The sequence below is a fragment of the Mya arenaria genome, chromosome 6, assembly GCF_026914265.1.
Source record: "Mya arenaria isolate MELC-2E11 chromosome 6, ASM2691426v1".
Taxonomy (NCBI): domain Eukaryota; kingdom Metazoa; phylum Mollusca; class Bivalvia; order Myida; family Myidae; genus Mya; species Mya arenaria.
The window spans coordinates 36,986,169-37,008,299 of NC_069127.1; the positions used below are offsets into that span (position 1 = coordinate 36,986,169).

Genomic DNA, 22,131 nt, shown 5'->3' on the forward strand with positions numbered 1-22,131 from the left:
GAAAGAAGTATATTTTATAACTGTTTAAGAAACTTGCTCTACTAGATATGTTTATGATACATTAAATAAACCATATGACAGATTTAAGCAATTTATGTGTGTAAATTATTTGTACATTGGAAAAAAATGTACTAGCCTTCTGTACTAGCAGACAGCTCTGTGAGGTCAAATGAAATGGCCGTTTTTCTGAATGTCTGTCTTTTAAACTATTACCCCGGCCATTAATATCCCTATGATAACAGATGGTCAGGGGCCTTAAAAACTGCAACATGTAATGAATTCTTTAAAAAATCAAGCACAAAATAATAAAAATACAAACCTGTGAAGAAAAAGCCAGCATTTGCAAGTGTTTCTGGTTGCTGACCGTTGGAACTCGGCCATTCTTTAAATGTACCCGACCGCTGGTCCAGGGTGGTCATTCCAGGGTGCCATACTCTTCTTGCGCGCTGCTGGGTTGGCCGAGTCTCGCTCCCTAAAACATGAAATAAGTGGTACAATATTAAAAGTTTAAAAGAGCAAACTTAATTCCATAACACAACTTTACAATTTAAACTCATTTTTGAATATTATAAATCATAAAAAATCGGATAGTTTTAAAGAAGTGAATATCAACAACATGTGAATGAAGATTATTTTAATTGTGTAAAAACATAATTATTAACCATTTGTAATTTGGTCAAATTTTGATTTAATAAATGGAACAAACTCAGTAGTTACTTAAGTTTTCAGGAAGGTTAAGATCATTTAAGCAAAAAAACACCCATAGCCTGCGACCTACAGCAACCAGTATTTGCTAAAACTCTTAAACAGGTTACCATTGGTAGGGGCTGGATTAAGACAAATTAATGTGTGTGGAGGGGGCGGATGAGTATCTTTTGCATATTTTGCTTGCATGTAAATTTTCTTAGCCCAAGCCGAGATTTATGCATACATACAGACTGTACAAACCTTGTGAGCTGGCAAGTTCAATTGGCCTTTGAGCCTCTTCAAGATTTTCCTGGAAATATTGGAAGTCACGAATCTTATCTAGTTAACCAGTAAGTATTTTACTTCCTAAACTTTTGGAATTTTCAAATCATAACTAGATAACCAATTACTGTTAAAAGCCAAAAATGCATTTATAGATAAGTGGTAACACGAATCCTATCTAATTAACCCGTTATTATGTAACTTATTAAGTGGAACTTGCAACCCATTACCAGTTAACCTGTTCATGTTTTACGGCTAAAAAAGGGTAACAGGTGGCAACTTTGGGCACTTTAGTCTTATGATATTTATATTACCGAAAATATTTCGCAAGTATTAACTAGTTCTTCTAACAACTCTCTCAGGAACAGACAGTTAGGAGAATGTGTGATAAGTCTTCCTACTTACCCTGTTTGTGTTGAGAAGCTGTTCTCTTAACAACTCCTTCAGGAACAGACAGTTAGGAGAATGTCTGGTGTGTTCAAACAATGGCTCGTCCCCATCACTCCAGTCCTTAAGACCAATTCCGCAATGATAACATCGAACAAGGTCCTCTCGGCCTGAAAACACACATTATTCATTCATTTAATAGTGTTAATATATAAACAAGAGGGCCAAAATGGCCCTAAATCGCTCACCTGAGTAAAAGAGTTTAACCTTTGTTATCAATATAGCTTCATATTTGTTCTCAAAGAATATTGAAAAACATACTGATCAAACATGTTGCCTGGATAATTACTGACAGGACTTGTCACAGTTGCCTGCACGCTGACAGGACTTGTCACCGTTTCCTGCACCCTGACAGGATTTTGTTCAGTTGCCTGCAAACTGACAGGACTTGATGATTGACTGCACACTGACAGAATTTAATTCTCATAACTGAACACTGACAGAATTTTGTTCAGTTGCCTTCACACTGACAGGACTCGATATTTGACTGCACACTGACAGCACTTGGTACAGATACCTGCACACTGACATGACTTTTTCAGTTGCCTGCACACTGATAGGACTTAATTCAATTACCTGCACACGCAGGACTTTGATCAATTGCCTGCACACTGACAAAACTATGTCAGATTGCTTGCACACTGAAAGAACTTTTAGTATAGATACACATACAAGAAACAGTGCACCATCCAATTAAATCAATAAACCGCCCTAAGCTCTAAAAATCAAGTATCAGAACTCATCCAGCACTTTCCACTAATAGCATTGCTTCTGCCATCTCGGTCAACATCACATTCCATCATATGTTCAAATTCTTCTTAAAAGAAATAAAGCCTTTTTAGCTATCCACACAAAAGATAAGATTGTAGCTTTGAATGATCTACATGAAGTTCAATGGAAAAGTCTGATTTTTAAATTAATCATAAGTAAAAAGGAAATTTCTTCTAAACAATAAAGTGTGTAATAATTATTTGAATCTATGAACCTAAAAACAGAACAATAATTACCTTTAAGTGACTATGCTGAAGACTTAATAAGATTTAAAATTTATTCCCTTGTTACTTAAAGTAGAAAGTAGTGAAATCTTCAACAAAAAGGGAGACCATATAGCAAGACCTGCTGCCCTTGTTTCAAGAGTAAACTTTACATAACTACCAGATTTTAACATTTTGGCCATTTTGTGTTTGTTGTTGTTGTTTAATTGGATTTTGACTGGTAGTTTTAGTGGAGATGGAGGTTTTTTTAAAGCAAAAAAGGAAGTTGGCCATTTTGTTGTTGTTGCTGTTGTTGTTTTTGTTGATCAATCGTAACCCCTTGTTGTATTTTTGTAGAGGGTCATCAAAGGAAGTTTCCTGTGAATTTTAATTGAATTTGGCTAGGTAGTTTCAGAGGATAAGTTTTTAAGCAATTCTTGATGGACTGACTGACGGACGCAAGGACGGACAGACACATATTCTGATATGCGCATGCGCACACACAATTTCGTAGGTGGCGGAAATTAATCTCGGCTATTTCCGTAACGCCGGAAATTTCCCGATAACGGAAAATTTAAATTGTCGCTTTGTGGGGAGTTTGGGTGATGGACACTATAGACGGCCAAATCTCAGTCCAGACGTTTACTATGTATGCTTTGTCAAATACCCACCAATATTTGGACTATTATAATCGTAGTGGTTGAGCAGTTGGGTATACCAAACAATGTCCTTCTGTACTTACTTGGTACCCAACTAATACCCTCTCGTAAACACGGACAGAAGGACGGACGCCGGACAAAGACCATCTTAATAGTTCACCAGAGCACAAAACGCAGCTTTTGCGAAGCTTTGTGTGGAACTGGCAAAAAGCGCAGCTTTTGCGAAAAGCTTCGCTTTTTACTAGAAAAGCGCAATGTTTTCAAAGTTTTTTTGTGTTTTGGGCAGAAAAGCAGCACTGCCCTATTTACTAGAAAAACGCAGCTTTAGCGAAGCCTTGTGCGTTTTTGACCAAAAAACCCGCAGCTGTTAGGAAGCACTGTGCTTTTTCCTAGAATTTTTTTTTTCAGTATTAGCCCAGTTTTATTTTTTCTAGGAAAACAATACTGATTCTTATCTTAAATTGTATTATGATTGAATGGAAAATCATTCTGCAAGCATATCTTGATAGATATTTCAATCAATTCATATATAGGATAAAATAAGAAATCAATGAGTTTTAAAACATCATCTAATACACTTCATTGTCATTTTAATGAACTGGATATCATTTTGAAACAAAAGTCCAACATGTACAAGAGTGTCATAGTTTTTTTTAAATAGTCACCAGATTATTAACTAACAGATAATCAACTAAACTAAATAATATTTCAGGGCGTTTTCACCTTCTTTGCTTCGGGCCGAAGTACGGCTACTTCACAATTGGGAAAAATGGCATATTTTCCCAATTTCCAGATATTTTTGTCCAATTCCCAGATATTTTTCCGAAAAAGGAAGATCTTACTTCAAAAATTTACAATAAAATATTATGTTGTTTGCGCAAGTTATTCTGTTTAGATTTTAAGTTAACATAAGAAATGCGGTATGATTAAAACATTTTTCGAGGACCATCTAATCCATATATTGTTATCAATTGCTTCCCTCGATTTAGAATATTCTCCATGAAAACAAAAACTAATCTCTCTCCCTCTTTGTCATTGCGTCATGATAAAAAAGGAGAGACACAGACATGATTTCTCCCCTGATAAGATCTACACATGTATATATGTAAAGATTTGTCCATACATTTTAGACTTTTCAAGCTTGGGCCTGTGGAGTGTTTGTACACTTTTTATATAAAAGGTCATGATTGAAAAAAAAATCGGCTAGAAGTAGACTCACATGTAAGATATGAGCCTATTTTTTGTAACATGATTTCCAAGTTTCATTTGGATACTTTGACCAGGGTTTAAAAGGTGTCTTCAATCCTCATATGTGGAATTTCGTAATTTGAGATGTTTACGCAATTTAATTTCCTAATATGCAGAATTTCACGCGTTTAAATTTCCCAAAATGGATAGGTTAGGCCTCTTCACAATTTTTGGTGAAAATGCCCTGTACTTAAGGAAACATATCAAAACTCCAGTATTCCATGTCACCTTTTACAAAACATCAAATGATTGGATTGCCATATTCGAAATCATAGTGCATGTTCACCTGATCAGATCAGATCTAATAATGGTTAAATCATAAATGTATCTCATTCATCCCTTTTATTATCAATGGCTGTTATTTGTGTAAATTTATTAATTCATTTAACACCATCCAACTGTTTCGGCTGAAATCCAAACAAAATGGCTGCCTATACTGTATTTCAAATTTGATGCCGAGTTTAGATGCGACATTGTACAAATATGGCTTTGCATGGCCAAGTTAGATTTTTGGAATAAAGAACATGATCATGTGCATTTATTTATAAAACTAATCACCATTTTCTACTGTTAATTAAATCAGCTTAACTCATATTTTTCGGAACCTGTTTTTCTATGTCAAGAACCATAACGCTTGAAAGATGAAGTGAAATGTAACACAAATTGCCCAAGCACAATTTTTATGCTGACCAAGATTTCAATGCAGTTTAATGTGTGTAGATTTTCGAGACATTTATTTATTTAGTCGACTGCCATAACTCTTGTAATATGAAGTTAATAGTCACACAAAATGCAGATGTACAATTTTCCCATGCTGGACCATAACTTTTGTATGACAAAACGACAATTCAGATTTTTTGTGTGATTAATGAGACTGTTGTTAGACATAGTGAAATGTCACAGCAAACGCAGGTGCGCAATATCCCATGCTGGCCAACATTACTATGAAGTTAAATGTATGTACACGCATTACTTTGGAGCTACATGGAACACCATCACCATAGGACATAGTAACCATTGTTAGACAGAGTGAAAACTTTCAAAAATCGCAGGTGAACCAATTCCTATGCTGACTTATTTTGCTTTTTAATGTATGTATGTATGTATGTATGTTGATTGTGGAGCTACATGCAGCACACTATTTTTCTGATTAAAGGGTCATAACTCTTGTTTCGGAAATAATGTTGTTGTTGTCGTTATTGTTGTTGTTGTTGTTGTTGTTTAATCAAAGTTTTTTGCCAGACCAAAGAAAGTATAAAGATGGTTTAAAGAATATTTAATTACTATATTGTGTTAAGGTCAGGAGAGACTTGCCTTGTGCTACTGGGTCAGTATCGTTGTCCGGTATCGGCTCTTCTCTCTCCTTTCGGCCAACTAGTATTTTGACGGGCTCATCTGCCGTAAACTCTAACGTTCTCTGCATGGGATCTATAAGATCAATAATCACTTTTACAGGGCTTTCTATAGGTCAGATACATGAATGGGAAATGGAATTTTAATACATGTTTTGCATAAAATAAAATATGTATAGTTCCAGATATATGTACCCCACCCACCCTTAAATGTAAAGAAGATTTTATCTTAATACAGTGTTGGAAACTTTTTTTTCCATGATCACGAGTGTAATAAAATACGATTTTACACTGAAATAGACAATTTTTCTGTTTATTTCATTCTTATTTTCGGAGTTTTATCATCATTTTTATTTATTTTCTTAATTACTCCCTTTTTGAAAAGTGTGTCATTTACGACAGTACCCTACGCAAAATTATAGCTGATGACGTAGCTATCAATTTTCTATTTTCGGTTTGTCGAGAAAAACCTCTCTGATATTCTTTTTGATAGTTTATTATTCGCTCATTTTAGTTCAATTATTTTATGAACAGTAATCAATGAAGTTGTATTAGTGCATCTATGTTCTAAAAAATAACGAAAGCACTTTTATATTCAACAGGGCATGAAAACATAACCAAACTTATTACGCCGCCATTTATTGAACGGAAATTTGAAAGGTCAAACGTGTTAGTAAAACAATGCGGATAATCAACACTTTTCTTAGTTTTGGAGTGAAAATGACAACTAATCTGTTTTGTTGTGTGGATTTCCCGGGAAGTTCGTTTTTCGTATTACAATGACAAACAGTTCAAAATACATTAGAACAACGATATAAAAATTTTTTGCTCGAGCAGTTGTTTTCGACTGTAATTTGTTTGGTATTAAAGCAAATGTTCGAACATTCAGCTTCAATATCAAGGAAACGTTTGAAAAAAACAGGATAATTATTTTTAGACTGGTGGAATCCCCCAGTCTTTAGGTTTAACCACAAGTGTCCGAGGTGAGTGTAAGGTGTGGAATGTCGAATGATCATTATGCAGTAAAAGCAGTGCTTTTGTGCGTAGGAATTGTTGGTTTGTATTTTCAGGAAATGTTCAGTTAATCATAATGTGGTATCCGTTTTTTTCACTTCATGTGGTTAACGACACGAGTCGAATTTTGTCATGGAAAACTCAAACAAATACGCATGAGTCACTGTTTTGGCGAAGAAAAGTGCAAGAAACAAAATGGTTTCAGCAGGTTTTCGTTTACGACTTTGTTAAGTTGAAATGTAATGGAATTATCTCCTTAGCTTGTATATGAACATAAAATCACTGGTTTTATCTAATTATGTGAAATAAAATAAAACGAGCAAAAATTTCACAAGCAGTTACGCAGTTAATATATATTATGATGTAACTTTGACAAAACACACTGAGGAACTAATTTAAGAACAAGAGCTGTCACAGAGACAGCGCGCTCGACTATTCCGCCGCTTTTCAGTGTGAGGATTGAAAAGTTTTGGCGAGACATGCATGGATCACTGTTAGAATAGATTTCAATGCAATACATGATGTGCGTAGATATTAACATAAATGTGGTTACATGCAAAATTTTAACCAGATTTTTTAAGTGTAATAACAGGGGGCCATTATTTGCAAAACACAGTTATCTCACTTGATTATTCAATTAGGTTGGGTGCTTAAATACCATTTTATAAAGTCTCAATGCATTTCATCCAGTAGTTGCTGAGATATTAACCTATGTGTGCTTACATGCAAAACCTTAACCAGAATTTCTGAGTTTAATAATAAAGGCCCATAATTTGCATTAAATGCAAACTAGAGTTATCTAACTTTGAAAATTAAGTAGGTTGGATGTTGAGTACCATTGTATCAAGTCTCAATGCAATACCTCAAGCAGTTGCTGAGATATTAACGTATGTGTGCTTGCACGCAAAATCTTAACCAGAATTTCTAAGGCAAATGATAAAGGCCTATTATTTGCATTAAAAGTCAATGCAATACCTCATGTAGTTGCTGAGATATTAACCTATGTGTGCTTGCACGCAAAACCTTAACCAGAATTTCCAAGTCAAATAATAAAGGCCTATTATTTGCATTAAATGCAATCTAGAGTTATCTAACTTGATTAATTGAGTTGGATGGATGGTTGAGTACCATTGTATCAAGTCTCAATGCAATACCTCAAGTAGTTGCTGAGATATTAACCTATGTGTGCTTGCATGCAAAACCTTAACCAAGGGTAACGCCGACGCAGACGCAGACCCAGACCCCGACACCGACACCGACGCCGACACTTGGGTGAGTAGAATAGCTCTCCGTATTCTTCGAATAGTCGAGCTAAAAATTGTTTTATCTTTGACATGTGAATAAAATGCAATATGCATATTTTATTATTTATTATATAATAATCTGTTTCTAGACTCTTTTCATTAAGATGTTTGTTGAATAATTCATAACGGTTTGTGATAATCTTGTTGTTTCATATTTGGCTTCATTTGATCCCAATCACCTTTGTTATCAAGCCTTCCTGCTTAATCTTTCTTTAATCCTTTACGAAATTTAATGTCGGATTCCTTTTGAATTGACATCATTTACTCTTATGCATACACCTTGAAATTGTCTAAGAATATGTTGTCACAGAAATATGCACTTTGGTAATCCCTTGTTTGTTCTATAGCTTTCTTCTTTTACTTGTTACTTGTTTTTTATCAGTCTAGAATTGACAGCCGTATCGTTAGGACCTCCTAAGAGAATTGTGTTTACGTAATATTTATTGACAATCAATTTTGTGTTGTATATAAATGTTGGTTATCCAGCTTATGAATAAAACTTGAGAAACGGTGAACAAGGACTTCCTTGAATTATAATTAGTGTTAAAGACTCCCACACAGACCTTTGAGGAAACAACCTCTTCTGACAGAGAACTCTCCTCATAAAATATAGACAGAGAAGGGTTTTAAGAAACGCAGTTAACATATACGCAGAAGGCCATGGAGAAACACAGTTAACATATTATAAGAAGGATGTCTTAAAACATATTTGTTTAAGCGTATGTTGAACTTATAAGTTAAAAAGACAACAACAACTGAATACTATACACTTCTGAAAGTGTTTTTTATCAATTAAAGTTTATCACGTTTAATTTTATTATAAGATTTATGGACAAGAACAATAATACACCTGCAACTTCACTTTTGCTTAATATCTGTCTATATGATCTTTTACAACATGTACTCCTTATATAACTATACTAGATATGTAATTGTGTTGTACAAAAATATCATTCGGCCGTCTGTAAAATGTTAAATATTTTATATTTTTAATGGCAAAAGGAATTGTTATATGCCGGTTTGTCAAAAACATTGAAAGTTGAATTCAAAATCAATAGATACTATGTATAACAAACATTATTTTTGAGCGATAAACCTAACTACTTACTTAATAATGCAATTATGGAGAATATTTATTATTGAAAACAAGAGTGCAACCGTGTATTTTTCAGCAGAAAGCGCAAAAATAATAAATGAATGAAGTCGATGATAAGAACCATTCTTTTCGATAATTATTTATCCTTTAAGGAATATTAAAACAATATAATTAATTGTTGTTCACTCTTATTTGGGAGTAAGAGTGCATCTTTAACTGTACTATTATCTCATATGGTTAAACCTTCTTTCAAAATAAACTCCTAATTATAAAATACTTGTGTTTTATAATTTAAATAGTTAAGACTATTTGAGGGATTTTTTGGATATTGTGATCAATTTTTAATGAAATCAACAGACCAGGTTCTTTAGGGATCTGGTCACTTTCGGTTTAAAAACAAGTAAATAAACTAATGGAGAATTGGCGTTTATTTTTTATTAAAGCCTATATTCTAAATTATTGATTAAAAATCTGTCAAGCTGAAGTTTGTTATCGTTTATGCGCATGTTTCTGCCAATGGCATTGCCTGACAAATTCATATTTAATAACTTAAAGGAGCTCGACAACCAAAAATCAATAAATCAAATTACAACGCCAAGTTTCCATTAAGTGTTTTATATTTTAATTGTTTATAGATAATACATATACATAATCACTAAGTAACTCATACTTAAATAGCAATGGGAAAGTTTCAAATTTCAACATATCAATGTTTTAAGGTGTAAATTTCAGGAAACATTTTTATTATCTGTATAGTTACTTGGATTATAAAATCACTCTCTGTAAAAAACATTATTAGTCTTTAAATTTATTGGAATTCCTGTTCTGATAGGATTTCAATTGCTGTTATAAATTTTCAACTCAGTCTTGTAATTATTCATTTAAAATGATTTTAAACTTCACATTCCATAAATGACTGTTCTTACTTTTTGTCTAAATATTGGGAGTATTTTTTACACATTAATAAGTCTGCCAATTCATGGATGATCAGTTTTGCCATTTATTGGTCTTTTTTTCCTTTTTTATTTAATTTTTTCTTCCTTTCAGTGAGATATAAAGCCATAGAATACATCCATGCCACTCATATTCAGCCACTCTGAAAAGGATTGCAGAACTGAGGTAACTTAGAACTAGGATGAATGTTTACCAGAGAATATCTCATGAACATGCCATTTGCTTAATTTTCTTTGGAAATTTACCTCATTGTAAATTATTAAGAACTTCTTATAAACTGTGACATTTTTTATGATGACACATTTTATTATTTGTAAAATAAATGCTTTTGACATTTTTCTGAGCTGTGAAGTTGAATTGATTCTTAAATTGATTCTGATAAATACCAAACTGTGTATAGACATCAAACCTTATTACACACACATAATATATATACATACATAGTTTTCCATCTCTGAATAATACATAATTATCTTGAATATGTTTCAGTTTACTTTCAGTTTCACTCTCACCTGACTGATGCAGATTCAGTAACCTAATTGTATGTACTTTGTTGTCAAATTGTATTTTTTTGCTCTGTTAAAACTATAATGTTGGCCCTTTTTGAGGAATAATTTGGAAATGAAAAATAAATTATTATAAAGAAAAAGTAATTTGCTATGTACGTAATGTGGACAAAAAAGTTGAACAGTATGAAGTTTTAAATTAGAAAATCCTTACTTCTCTCTATATGTATGCCAACTTTATTAAGATAATATCTGGTAATATAATGTATTCCCTTAATTAATTGTGATAAAACCTTTTTACACTGTATGTTTACATCTGTATATGTATTATGCCATATAAATTGAATGCATGTAGCTTTTTTGTTTACATATGTATTGAATTCAACACATTCCTTTGTTATATTTTCAGGCTCATGATGGTTTCTGAAAAAAATCAGCTTGGTGTAATTTGACAGTATTTTTCAGTATTTGACAGTGGTTTTATCATGCAACAGTCATACCAAGAAGTGTCTTACAGAATATCCAAGATTACAGTGCAGTGCAAAGAGGATTAATTTTCTTGTAATAAGAAGTAACTGCACTTCCAAATACCCGGGTACAGCATGATCAGTTCCTTCTTTCTTAGCTCTACTGGCCAAAGGTACGTAGGAATTGTGTACGTAGTATGTGTGTCTGTGCGTCCGTGCGCCCGTGCGTCTGAAAACAATTCCTTGTTAAGACGATAAAGCCTTCAGTTTTAATCGTATCTTGATGAAACTTGTACAGTATCTAGATATCCATTAGAGCTTGGTACCCAGCCAGATCCGCCCATGCATGCCTAGATTATGGGCCTATATATTATAAAAAATCAGTGCGCCTGTAAACAATTGCTTGATAAAACGCTACAATCTTCAGTTTTGATTGTATCTCGATGAAACTTGTACAGTATTTGGTATCCATTAGAGCTGTTCCTTTCGAAAACCATCTAGATCTGCCCATGCATGCCTAGATTAGGGGAATTGAAATAATTTTGGGCCTTGATAGTATAAAAAAGACTATTGTGTAAAAAATGCTTGCGAACATGATACAGTCTTCAGTCTTCAGTCTTCAGTTTTGAATGTATCTCGATGAAACGCAATGTACAGTATTCAGATATTCATAAAAGGTTGGTTCTTTTCGAAAACAGTGATGTTGACCACACAAACCCAGCCAGTAGAGCATAGGCCCTTTTGGGCCTCTTGTTTGAGTGATTATAGAATGAAAATGTTTCCATATAAAATGTTGTCTTTTTAAGTGTAAAACTTCACATGTTGTGAATGGTTACAAATATACGCATGGACATTTTGATTCCAATAATTAACCACAAAGGTATTTTAAATTTGGTTTGAAACAGAAATATTGTCCTTTTGTTTGTTTCTTAAAAGTAAGTGGTAGTATTCGTGCTTATAAGTTTCCATGTCAATTTAAAAAAGTCAGTTCTTTTAAAGATGCACTCTTACTCCCACTTAAGATTTAACACAATTAATACAATTGTTTGATTATTCCAATAAATTACTGTTGAAAACAATGGTTCTTATGAAGGACACCTATTGTAACTTGAAGGAAATGTGCATAAAACACACTATTTTTACCATTTGAGATCATAGTAGATCACAGTAAATCTTTAAGCATTCACCAATTATTTAATAGTTTTGCGTTTTCAGCTATTAAATACACGGTTACAATATTGTTATCAGTATTAAATATTTTCCATAAATGAATTATTAAGTAAGTAGTTAAAGGGTAAGGAGTCAAAGTATATGTTTGTTATACATGTGTATACATTGATATTGAATAAGTGTGTCACTTTAAACAGTTGCCATGGAAACTAGAGTCTAGTTTTCTTAGGAAACTGTAAATGTTATCTAAAAACCTTAGTATTTTCAATGTGATATTTTTTTAGCATGTCCGCTTCAGTTAATGAAATATTTCTGTTATTGTTTATTCATTTGGTCATACTTTGTAAACAATTATAAAATTTAACCTTGAAAATTGCTGACAATCTCATACTTATATTAAATTATTCAGAATTGCTAGATTGGTTAAATTCACCTTTATTTACAATTGTCAGGGAAATCAATGCAAGATATACATGTTTTTCCTTTTTAACAAAAAGCGATGTTTCCAAGCATTTTTGTATTTTTATTGAATGGTTACCATGGCAACTAAGTTTTTGTTTGCCTTTCATCTTCCTATTCATAATACTATTAATTCTAAAAATGCAACTGTCAAGCAGTGAATTGAATAATGTAAGTGTTCTTCGATTTTTTCCTTATTGCTAGCTCATTCTTCAAAATATATGGCATTTTTAAAATTTCTTAAAAATAGAGGTTTTTTCATCATTTTTTATTGTGAGATAATTTGCTTAAAACAATGTTTAAGCTCTGATATTTAGGAATGTGTATTGAATTTATAGAAAATAAAAAAATGTGCTGTTTTACATGATTTATTTAATTTAAATTCCGAAGTTTTGAATTTGACCTATTCAAAACAGTTCTCATGGTCTAAATTTCATTTTTGTAGCTTTAAAAATAAAAAGTTGGTCAAAAGGAAGGGATACTTCTTAATAGATTATGTATGATAGGGTTTTGGCTCCTATGCACTGCACTATCTTTATTGGGATCAATCTTTAGACCAAGAATATTCATTTTTATACTCACCATTTATGAATATATAATCCGGACAAGCGTTTTTACAGACGGATGGACGAAAGACTGACAGACAGTGCAACAACTATATACTCTCCCTTTAAAAGTTATAAATACTATTAAAATTATGCACAATCATTGATGTAATCAGGGAGTCATTATAATCATTAAAAGGTTCCAGTTATATCACTCATACTCAATTATCAGTTGGGATGAAATAATGGATATATATTGACAACAGAGTTCATGTTAATACCTGTTTGCAAATATTCCTGGCGCGCAATTTGGCTTGCATCCCTAGGATATCCTAGACCGTGTACGTCCACCACAACATTTTCGTAATGATCTAAAGTGAATAAAATACATTTAAGTTTTTTTTATTTATTGACAATAAAAACGGTAGGGTCAGCACCTGTTTTGTAGGTAGATTGGGATTACCTGAACCAGTTGTATTTTTTAAGGCCTAGCAAAGATCCTCTAACCCTATAAATGTATGTTTTAATTTATACTGAAATGAAAGATTTTTAAAGTTTATGTACTTCTGCTTGTCCTTTCATTGTGCGTATTATTTGGGTTTGACTCCTTTGATGTGCCTGAAACAAATGCATATATGTAAGCCATAAATTATGGAATGCATATGTACAATACAGTCAACAAACCCTGTTGGCTCAAACTCCTTTGGCTCAAATTCCTTGTTGGCTTGAACATGATGAAAAGAGCCGATTTCTTTATACTTAAGATAAACTTTGAACAAAACTTGGTTTAAATTTTCTGAGCTTAGATATATATTCGCTAGTCCCTGGGAGTTCGAGCCAAAGGGGTGCAGCTGTAATCTCAATAGCTTTAGTGCAGGTAAGACAAAGTTATACCATAGTTTGCCGAGACAGCATCATCACCACCAACAGCGCCTTCTGCATGTAGCATAACATCATTATGTTCATTTTGCCTGTCTGCAAGTGCTGGATGTGTATAAACATCATACTCCGTGGCATCAGTAGCTTGCACAGGACCATGTTGCTCTGCTTCCGCTGCAACATTGTCTGGGTTTTCATTGTGAGATTCTTGAATACCCACACTTTCGGTGTCAGCTAAAACCGGATACACAAAGGCAGGAGAGGAGTCGTTAATTGTGGTGTTAGGTATTCGCCAACAAAACAGATCTCTAAGTGATGTTGTCTTTTTCTTGAAGACATCTTGGAGGGCATCCTTTCTGGGACTACAGCCATTGCCAGGGGAAATGGCAGATTTGGAAAGCAAATTTGACGGAAAAACATCCAATGGTAATGGCCCTTTAAAAAAAGTTTTCTCCAAGGATATAGAATAAATGTTATTTGCTTCATCCCTTTCAAAATTGTATGTGATTGAAACTTTTCGCGTCAACACGCTATACCAGACCTTAACCTGGGTTTCTGTGAGAAGGTTCAATTTGTCTTGCTCTTTGTGTTGTAATTTAGATGCAATCAATATAAAACATATATACAGGAAAACTATAAGTAATTTGCTCCAATGATGTAGTAGAGATATGTTATTTCCGTCCATGGCTGGGAGTTAGTTTATTTGACACATTGCTGCACTTTAGTTGATCTTGGTTTCTGCAGATTTAAAATAGAAGAACAAAATGAAAACAACACAGAATGTTCAAAATGAAAATATAAATTAATTGTGTGTCCTGAAAACACTTCTATTCACAACCACTATATTGTAAATGCACCTACAGTTTTAGTATGATTTTAGAAATATCTTTGCATGCACAGTTAAGCCTTAAAAATCTGTGTTAAGGGCAAAACCATACTAACTGAGGTCTAAAAAATCAAATTTTCCATCTTTGTTGATAAGAATAAAAATTTTTTTTACTTAAAACACAATATACAGAACTGTTGAGGGACATGTAAGCATTCCCGACTTGCATTGCTGTTACAACAGGACTTAAAACAAAACAAAGATAAATTTGACCCTTCCCTACCAAGCATTTATGAGACAGTTGTCCCTAACTCAAATGTTGTACGGCCTAACCGACTCTTATATTTCTTTATTAAAGTCTTACAGGTGAAATATTAACTTTTAATGCTCATTACCATGGCAAAATATTGTTTATCTTAAAATGAAAATTTAAATGATTTATAACATTTATTTGCTTCCTTTAAGATCAAAACACAGATAATTAAAAATGGTGGCTTCTATGTTGTTTAAAACACATCTTCTACATAAGATTTACATTTTAATGATATATGTAAAACTGTATCACCACTTAATGTGGTAAGGAAGGATTCAAGACTGCTGAAAAGAGACTGTTTGCGACATTGTGGCTGCTTGGCAATCAGTTTACCTTATTAACCTTAACCTACTGACAGAGCGAAGCCAGAACCAACACAGACCACCCTACACTAACATCACAGATCACCCTGGATCAAGAGATTGATGCAGGAGGGTCCTGACCGAAATTGAGTAAATGGTTCCTCCACGGCTGCAAAGCATCAAACAAGCCTGGATCAAACATTGCACCACAACCAATGAACATGGATCGAAAGGGAGCCAACACAGATTACTCCCGTACCACAGTGCAGGAATGACCCCAACTAACGCGGTGTAACAACTCTGGACCACCCAACCCGAGGTGATTAGTGTCCAACATGACATGCCCGATCACATTTAGAATGAACACAGATTAACCCTATACCACCATGGAGGCACCACAGACCATTACAGAATGACTGGACTGTCGTAAGACAGCGCACTTGACTATAGAAGTGAATACAATAACGATTTAATATGTGCCTTTCAAAAGCAATAGCTCAATCAAAATAAAAAGTGAACAAGAATTGTGATGTGACAAAACCACGTTTTTAATGATTGGTAGAAGAGATTTAGTTTCAACTGCTTTCTTCTATTTTTTATAACAGTGACCTTGATCGTAAGGGCCACAAAAATAATCCCATAGAAGTCCTCAATTAACTCTTCTTACATATCAAATTTGGTCACAGTATGTCAACCATAACTGACACAGTAATCTATTTTTAAAAACAGTGACCTTGACCCTAGGGGACCAAAAGGCAATCCATAAAAGATCTGCATAAACTTGTCCTAAATACAAAGTTTGGTCACACTATGTCAACCCTTACTTAAGTTATTCAGTACTAACCATATTTCTATTCTTAACAACAGTGACCTTGGCAATAACTCTCGGGGCTCAAAACACAATCTCAGGAAAGGTCTCTATAAACTCTTCCTATAAACCAAGTTTTGTCACAATATGTAGACCCTTACTTAAGTTATTCAATAACAACCCTTTTCCATTTTTAGTAACCTTGACCTTGATCCTAGGGGTCTCAAACGCCTTCCAATAAAAGGTCTCCATAAACTCTTCGTATATACCAAGTTTGGTCTCTTTATGTCAAACCTAGCTAAAATTATTCGCTACATAAGGTGACTTTGATGCTGCCCTCCCACCAGCCCGCCCAAACAATGATGCAAGTCATCCAAATAACTTGTTTTCCCTTTATGAAAATGCGGTTAAGAATATAGAAATGTGCCTTCAAAAGAAATCCAAAAATAATAATTCAAGGGACATAATTTGTGTGTAGGGTTAAAATCGAGTTATGTTCCTTGTAGTAAGATGGTTGTCAATAATTATGCGAAGTATTAAGTGCATTTAATCAAGGGTATAGAAGGTTTTTTTTATTAAAATCCCAACTTGCCCTAAAACTTTAACCTGCCCTAAAACTTTAACGTAGGTCAATCAGAGGCCATAACTCGTATTAAGGATAATATGGAGTTATGTAACCTCATTGTGTGATGGTCCTGAACAACTGTGTGAAGAATTAATTCAATTAAAGAATGGTCAGGATGTGATATTTATTAATAACTGCTATACCCTAGGATTCCTGACCTAAAACTTTAACCTTAGTTCCAAAGTCAATCAAGGGCCATAATTTGAATAAAGGATAATATGGAGTTATCTAACCTAATTATGTGATGGTCCTGAACAACTGTATGAAGAATTAAGTCAATTGAATCAATTAGGGTATTGGACTTATAAGTAAAAATCCCAACTTACCCTTAAACTTAAACGAGTAGTATAGCCCTCCTTGTTCTTCGAATAGTCGAGTTAAAAAATGTAAAAATAAATAAATAAATGAATTGATAGTTAAGTTTAATTTAACAAAAAGCACATTTTCTAAACAAGCAACATTGAAATATGATAGTGATTTTTTATAATAATCATTATTATCTTCTCAAGTGCCCTTATTGAACTAATAGCAGTATCATGTTTCTGAGGTTGATCTTCATTGTAGTATGGTTATATATCTTAAGACATGTTTTACCATTTTAACATTAAAATGTTTGGGACTAATCTTTTTGAATTATTAATATCTGTAATGAATGAAGCCACTCGATCCTCTGAGATACTGTACAGTATACTGGATAGTATGCTGGGTAGCCATAAAAATGTGTGGCAGTATTTGCCTTTCCGAACAATCATGGCACTTAACCCGAAGAATATTGAGTGCTGAAGCTTTTGATTGTGCCTTGTTACAAACCAAAAAACTATCAAAACAGTTGTAATAAAATGCCGGTACAGATATATCGTATTAACTTGTTTATCTTGAGCAATCAACATCATGATCCATACCTGAAATCCCAGACTGTTTGCGTTATTTTGTAACGTCAAATTGAAATATCACTGTAGTGATATTCTACCACTTTGGCTAATAATAAGTAAAAAGACAAAAGTTTTGCATACATTTTGCTTTTAGGTACCTTTTGCGCTAATTAATTGCCTCAATTTGTCAGTCAATAAGACTGTCATTCACGAAAGAGCTGCCAGACCAGTATAAAAGTTGCTAGATGCAGACCAGCACATTTTGGAAAGACTGGTTAGGGGAACTTTAGTAATATTTGGACATTCATTATGCTTCCTTCGCCAAACAAAAATTGTCAAAGACTCTGTAGTCGCTGCTTATCTGGAGTAGTCTGTATAAATAGACACTTCAGGGTCTGACAGATCCCAGCGCTAAGTATACTGAGCGGAAGATAACAGGCACCTGCTAGATTGATACAAAATGGAGATGCTTTGTTGACTGATTGATTTGAAACACTTAATTGTAATAAGAGAAAGGTATTGGCTAAAAATAATTTACGTGTAGCTTTTGTGCTTCTAATTAACAATACAGTGTTAAATATTGTGGAGCTACATTTGAAGAATATATTTTACATTGGTATGATTTATTGGACTTGTGGCATTTAGGGAACAAAATGAATATCCAAATGTTCCCTATACGGGCATTGTTGTGGAGTAGCTACAGGGTAGTCAAATCCTATCCCTTATGGTATTTTGTTAAAAACAGAATTTAAACACATTAGTCTGAGCTTTATTATTGTCTAACAAAATCCTTAAATAGAACTTTGGCTTGGTTATTTAGTCCTTTGTAGAATGTTTTGGGCTACACCATAAAAGCCAGGGCTCTTGCGAGGGGGGCTACTTGGGCGAAGTGGTCACCTATAATTCCCAGATTTTGCCCATTGGACATTAATCAAGTTGAAAAATAATTGATATATATGTATTATACAAATAAGGCAAGACACTTGGGGCTTTTTCACCAAAAATTGTTGTCGACGTAGCCCAGTCGGCATAAATTTTTAATTATGATCCATTTTTGCCGAGTAACCACTGTAACAAACAAGTACAACATAGCAAAAAGGCTCGCTCTAAATCGATCCATAGCAATGTACAGTTAGTGTTGTGTGAGGGGGCGAAATGGGCAGTTTCAGTACTGACACATGGAAATTTGAATCAGCCTAGGTTTCTACTATTACAAATATATAATGCAAACATGAATGAGTATTCAAATAATGCAGCACATCTTTCAAGCTTTATTTTACTTAAAGACAGATTTTGAGTAATATAAACTGAAACGATTTGTAATGAGAACTGTGTTTGAAAAAATAAAAAGCTGCATTTTGAAGTGCTGAAATTAGAACGAATAGGCACTATAAATGACTACAGTGTATAAGGCAATTTCTTCTTGTCATGTTAGTCAGGACACAATGTAAAATGGGGCGAAATAAACTGAGAAATAAAAGGTGGCACATTTATTCAAAATCTGAAATTGAAACAATATAACTGACAGTTAAAAAAGTGACCAGAAATGAGTGTGACGTTATATTCAGAATGCAATTAACAATATATGATATTGAAACACACTTGTGTCCTTCAAGTATGAAATATGCAACATATGTTATACACAGTGTGATAACATATACGGGTTCTAATAAAAAAAACTGAGAAATAGCAAACTTATCTATCTTGAATGAATAGTTTAAAATGGGATACATGAATGTTAACTTATTGTCTATTTATACCATTCAGGCGAAAGGGCTTGTTGTCGGTGGGAACGGAATTGGCCGTAGATTAGCAGCTGCAATTGTAGAGGGAATAAAATGGAGAGCCAGGAGGAAAGCCACTTGTCAGACCTGGTGAACGTTCAGTACTCGCATGCCGTCAGTTTACAACAAATAAACGAAACAACGCAATAGCTCAGTCCGTAAAAGAAAGCATTAATTTATACATACCCGTCTTCGTTTCAGCTTCTTCAACCAGAATGTAAAATCCGGACAAAATGAAATCTCCGAACTGTTACGGAAATCGTTTCCAAATTTACCTAATTTCCGGACCAAATTAAAATACGCATTGCTATGTTTCATATATAATTTATTTATTGATTAATATATTTTATTATGTAACTTTACAATAATAATAATAATAATAATAATAATAATAATAATAATAATAATAATAATAATAGTAATAATAATAATAATAATAATAATAATAATAATATTAATAATAATACAGACAGACAGACGCACAAACAGACAGACATTCATACATACAGACAGACATTCATACAGACGCGCAGACAGTTTCACAGACAATCAAACATACGGACATACATGCATACGGACGCACATACAGATGCATGTACAGATGCACATATAGACATACATACATACAGAGAGACGCACAAACAGACGCACAGACAGACATAATAAAAATATATTTTATAATAGATATGATATCTATAAAACATAGCTATGCGTATTTTTATTTGGTCCGGTCCGGCCAGTCTTTTTATACCAACACAAAATTAGGAAAATTCCGAACGATTACCGTAACAGTTCGGAGATTTCTGTTGGTCGGATTTGGTCCGGTCCGGCCAGTCTTTTATACCCAACCATTCTTTGCGCATGCTCAAAAATTGAAAGGAGTTATTGACCTCGGGGCCTTTGATTATACGCCTCGAAATCGACAAAATTACATTATTTCTTTGCACCTTTCGCCAATTAGGTAAAAGAAAAACATTTTTTACAAAATTTAAATCGAAACCACTCTACCAGTAGTCAAAATAGTTTCATTCTCTAATTTTTAATTTTTAACAACACTTTTCTGTGCAAACACTTACAATCGAAAGGCTAAAATGAATCATTTCCGTCACCAGTACGATCTCATAAAATAATCGCTAAAAAAGGCTCGCTCTGTGGATTCAAAATATTCTAGATATTTTATTGTATTAATTATGTGACTGGTCACTATAAAATCAGGATGGCAAGTGCCGATTTACAAATGCACAATACAAATACAAATAATAAACATGTAGATATTAATACAAACGAGATTCAGGCTATATACGTATATAGGTCTAATACTAATGTAAATACATAATTACATCAGATAAGATATATTTCAACACATATTCTATGATTATTAAATACCAAAAATGTACTAACCTGTAACAAATCAAAATATCCTAGATATTTTATTGTATTAATTATGTGACTGGTCACTATAAAATCAGGATGGCAAGGACAAAGATTAACATACTCGACACCTGATGACCAGTCACGCATGAAAGGTTAGTATAAACAATGGTAGTGTAAAATAATTATCACAGGACACCTAGGGCGGAGTTAAGTTGGATCAAGGTTAGGACATAAGTAGAAATATAGGAAATAAGAATAATTATTTTATAGTGACCAGTCACATTATTTATACAATAAAACATCTAGGAATTTTGATTTGTTACAGTGGTTACTCTACACAAACGGATCCTTATTAAAAATATATGCCGACTGGGCTACGTCGACATTTGCGCCCAACGTGGGCGGAGTTAAGTTGGATCAAGGTTAGGACAAAAGTAGAAATATAGGAATTAAGAATAGCATGAATATCATGGATGTAATAAATACAAAGACTCCTGACTTAATGCAAATTTAATATATTTTATTTATTTATTCAATACAATCAATACACATCCTGTGACATTGTGAAGAGGCCTAACATTTTCATTTTGGAAAATTTTTACGCGTGAAAGTCTGCAAATTGGGAAATTAAAGCGCATCGACACCTCAAAGACAACTATTGAACACAGGTCAAGATATCCATATGAAACTTGGAACTCATGTTACAAGAAAACATGCTCTTATCTTACATGTGGGTATACTTCTTGCTGATGTTTTTTTTTATCAATTAAGATCTGTTTGATTTGAAGTGCACGAACATTCCACAAGGCCTAACTTGTAAAGTCTATAATGTATCGACTTCAAATAAATACACATGTAGATCTTATTGAGGGAGAAATCATGTATGTGGATTCTCTTTTTAACATAACGTAATGGCAAGAGAGAGAAAGAGATTATTTTTTTCCATAGAGTTAATGAAGTACAAATCACAATCTGATTGATGCAACTGAAGGTGACAATTAATTCACGTGTTGGAGTTTTTAAATTATCATTTGCTATTTCCTCATGAATCATTTCAGCAGCAATACTTCGGGTCCTTAACGCTTCAATGTCAGTCATTTGACAGGTATTTCATCACAGCACATTGCATGGCTGTCAGGAACACAGCAGATTCTGTTTGATTGTAACCACAAGGGAAACCTGAA

At 33.5% G+C, this 22,131-nt stretch overlaps 1 protein-coding gene across 1 annotated transcript in view; it reads right to left on the reverse strand.

Annotated features, from left to right (window-relative positions):
- LOC128237762 (uncharacterized) overlaps nt 1-22,131 on the reverse strand; it is a 28,509-nt gene that overhangs the window by 4,666 nt on the left and 1,712 nt on the right. The window contains exons 3-8 of the mRNA XM_052953347.1: nt 14,059-14,781; nt 13,446-13,535; nt 5,612-5,725; nt 1,375-1,526; nt 949-997; nt 320-472 (exon numbers count right to left, since the gene is read on the reverse strand). Of these exons, the coding sequence (XP_052809307.1) occupies nt 320-472; nt 949-997; nt 1,375-1,526; nt 5,612-5,725; nt 13,446-13,535; nt 14,059-14,728 (1,228 nt within the window). The 5' untranslated portion in view covers nt 14,729-14,781. The remainder of the gene's footprint in view (nt 1-319; nt 473-948; nt 998-1,374; nt 1,527-5,611; nt 5,726-13,445; nt 13,536-14,058; nt 14,782-22,131) is intronic.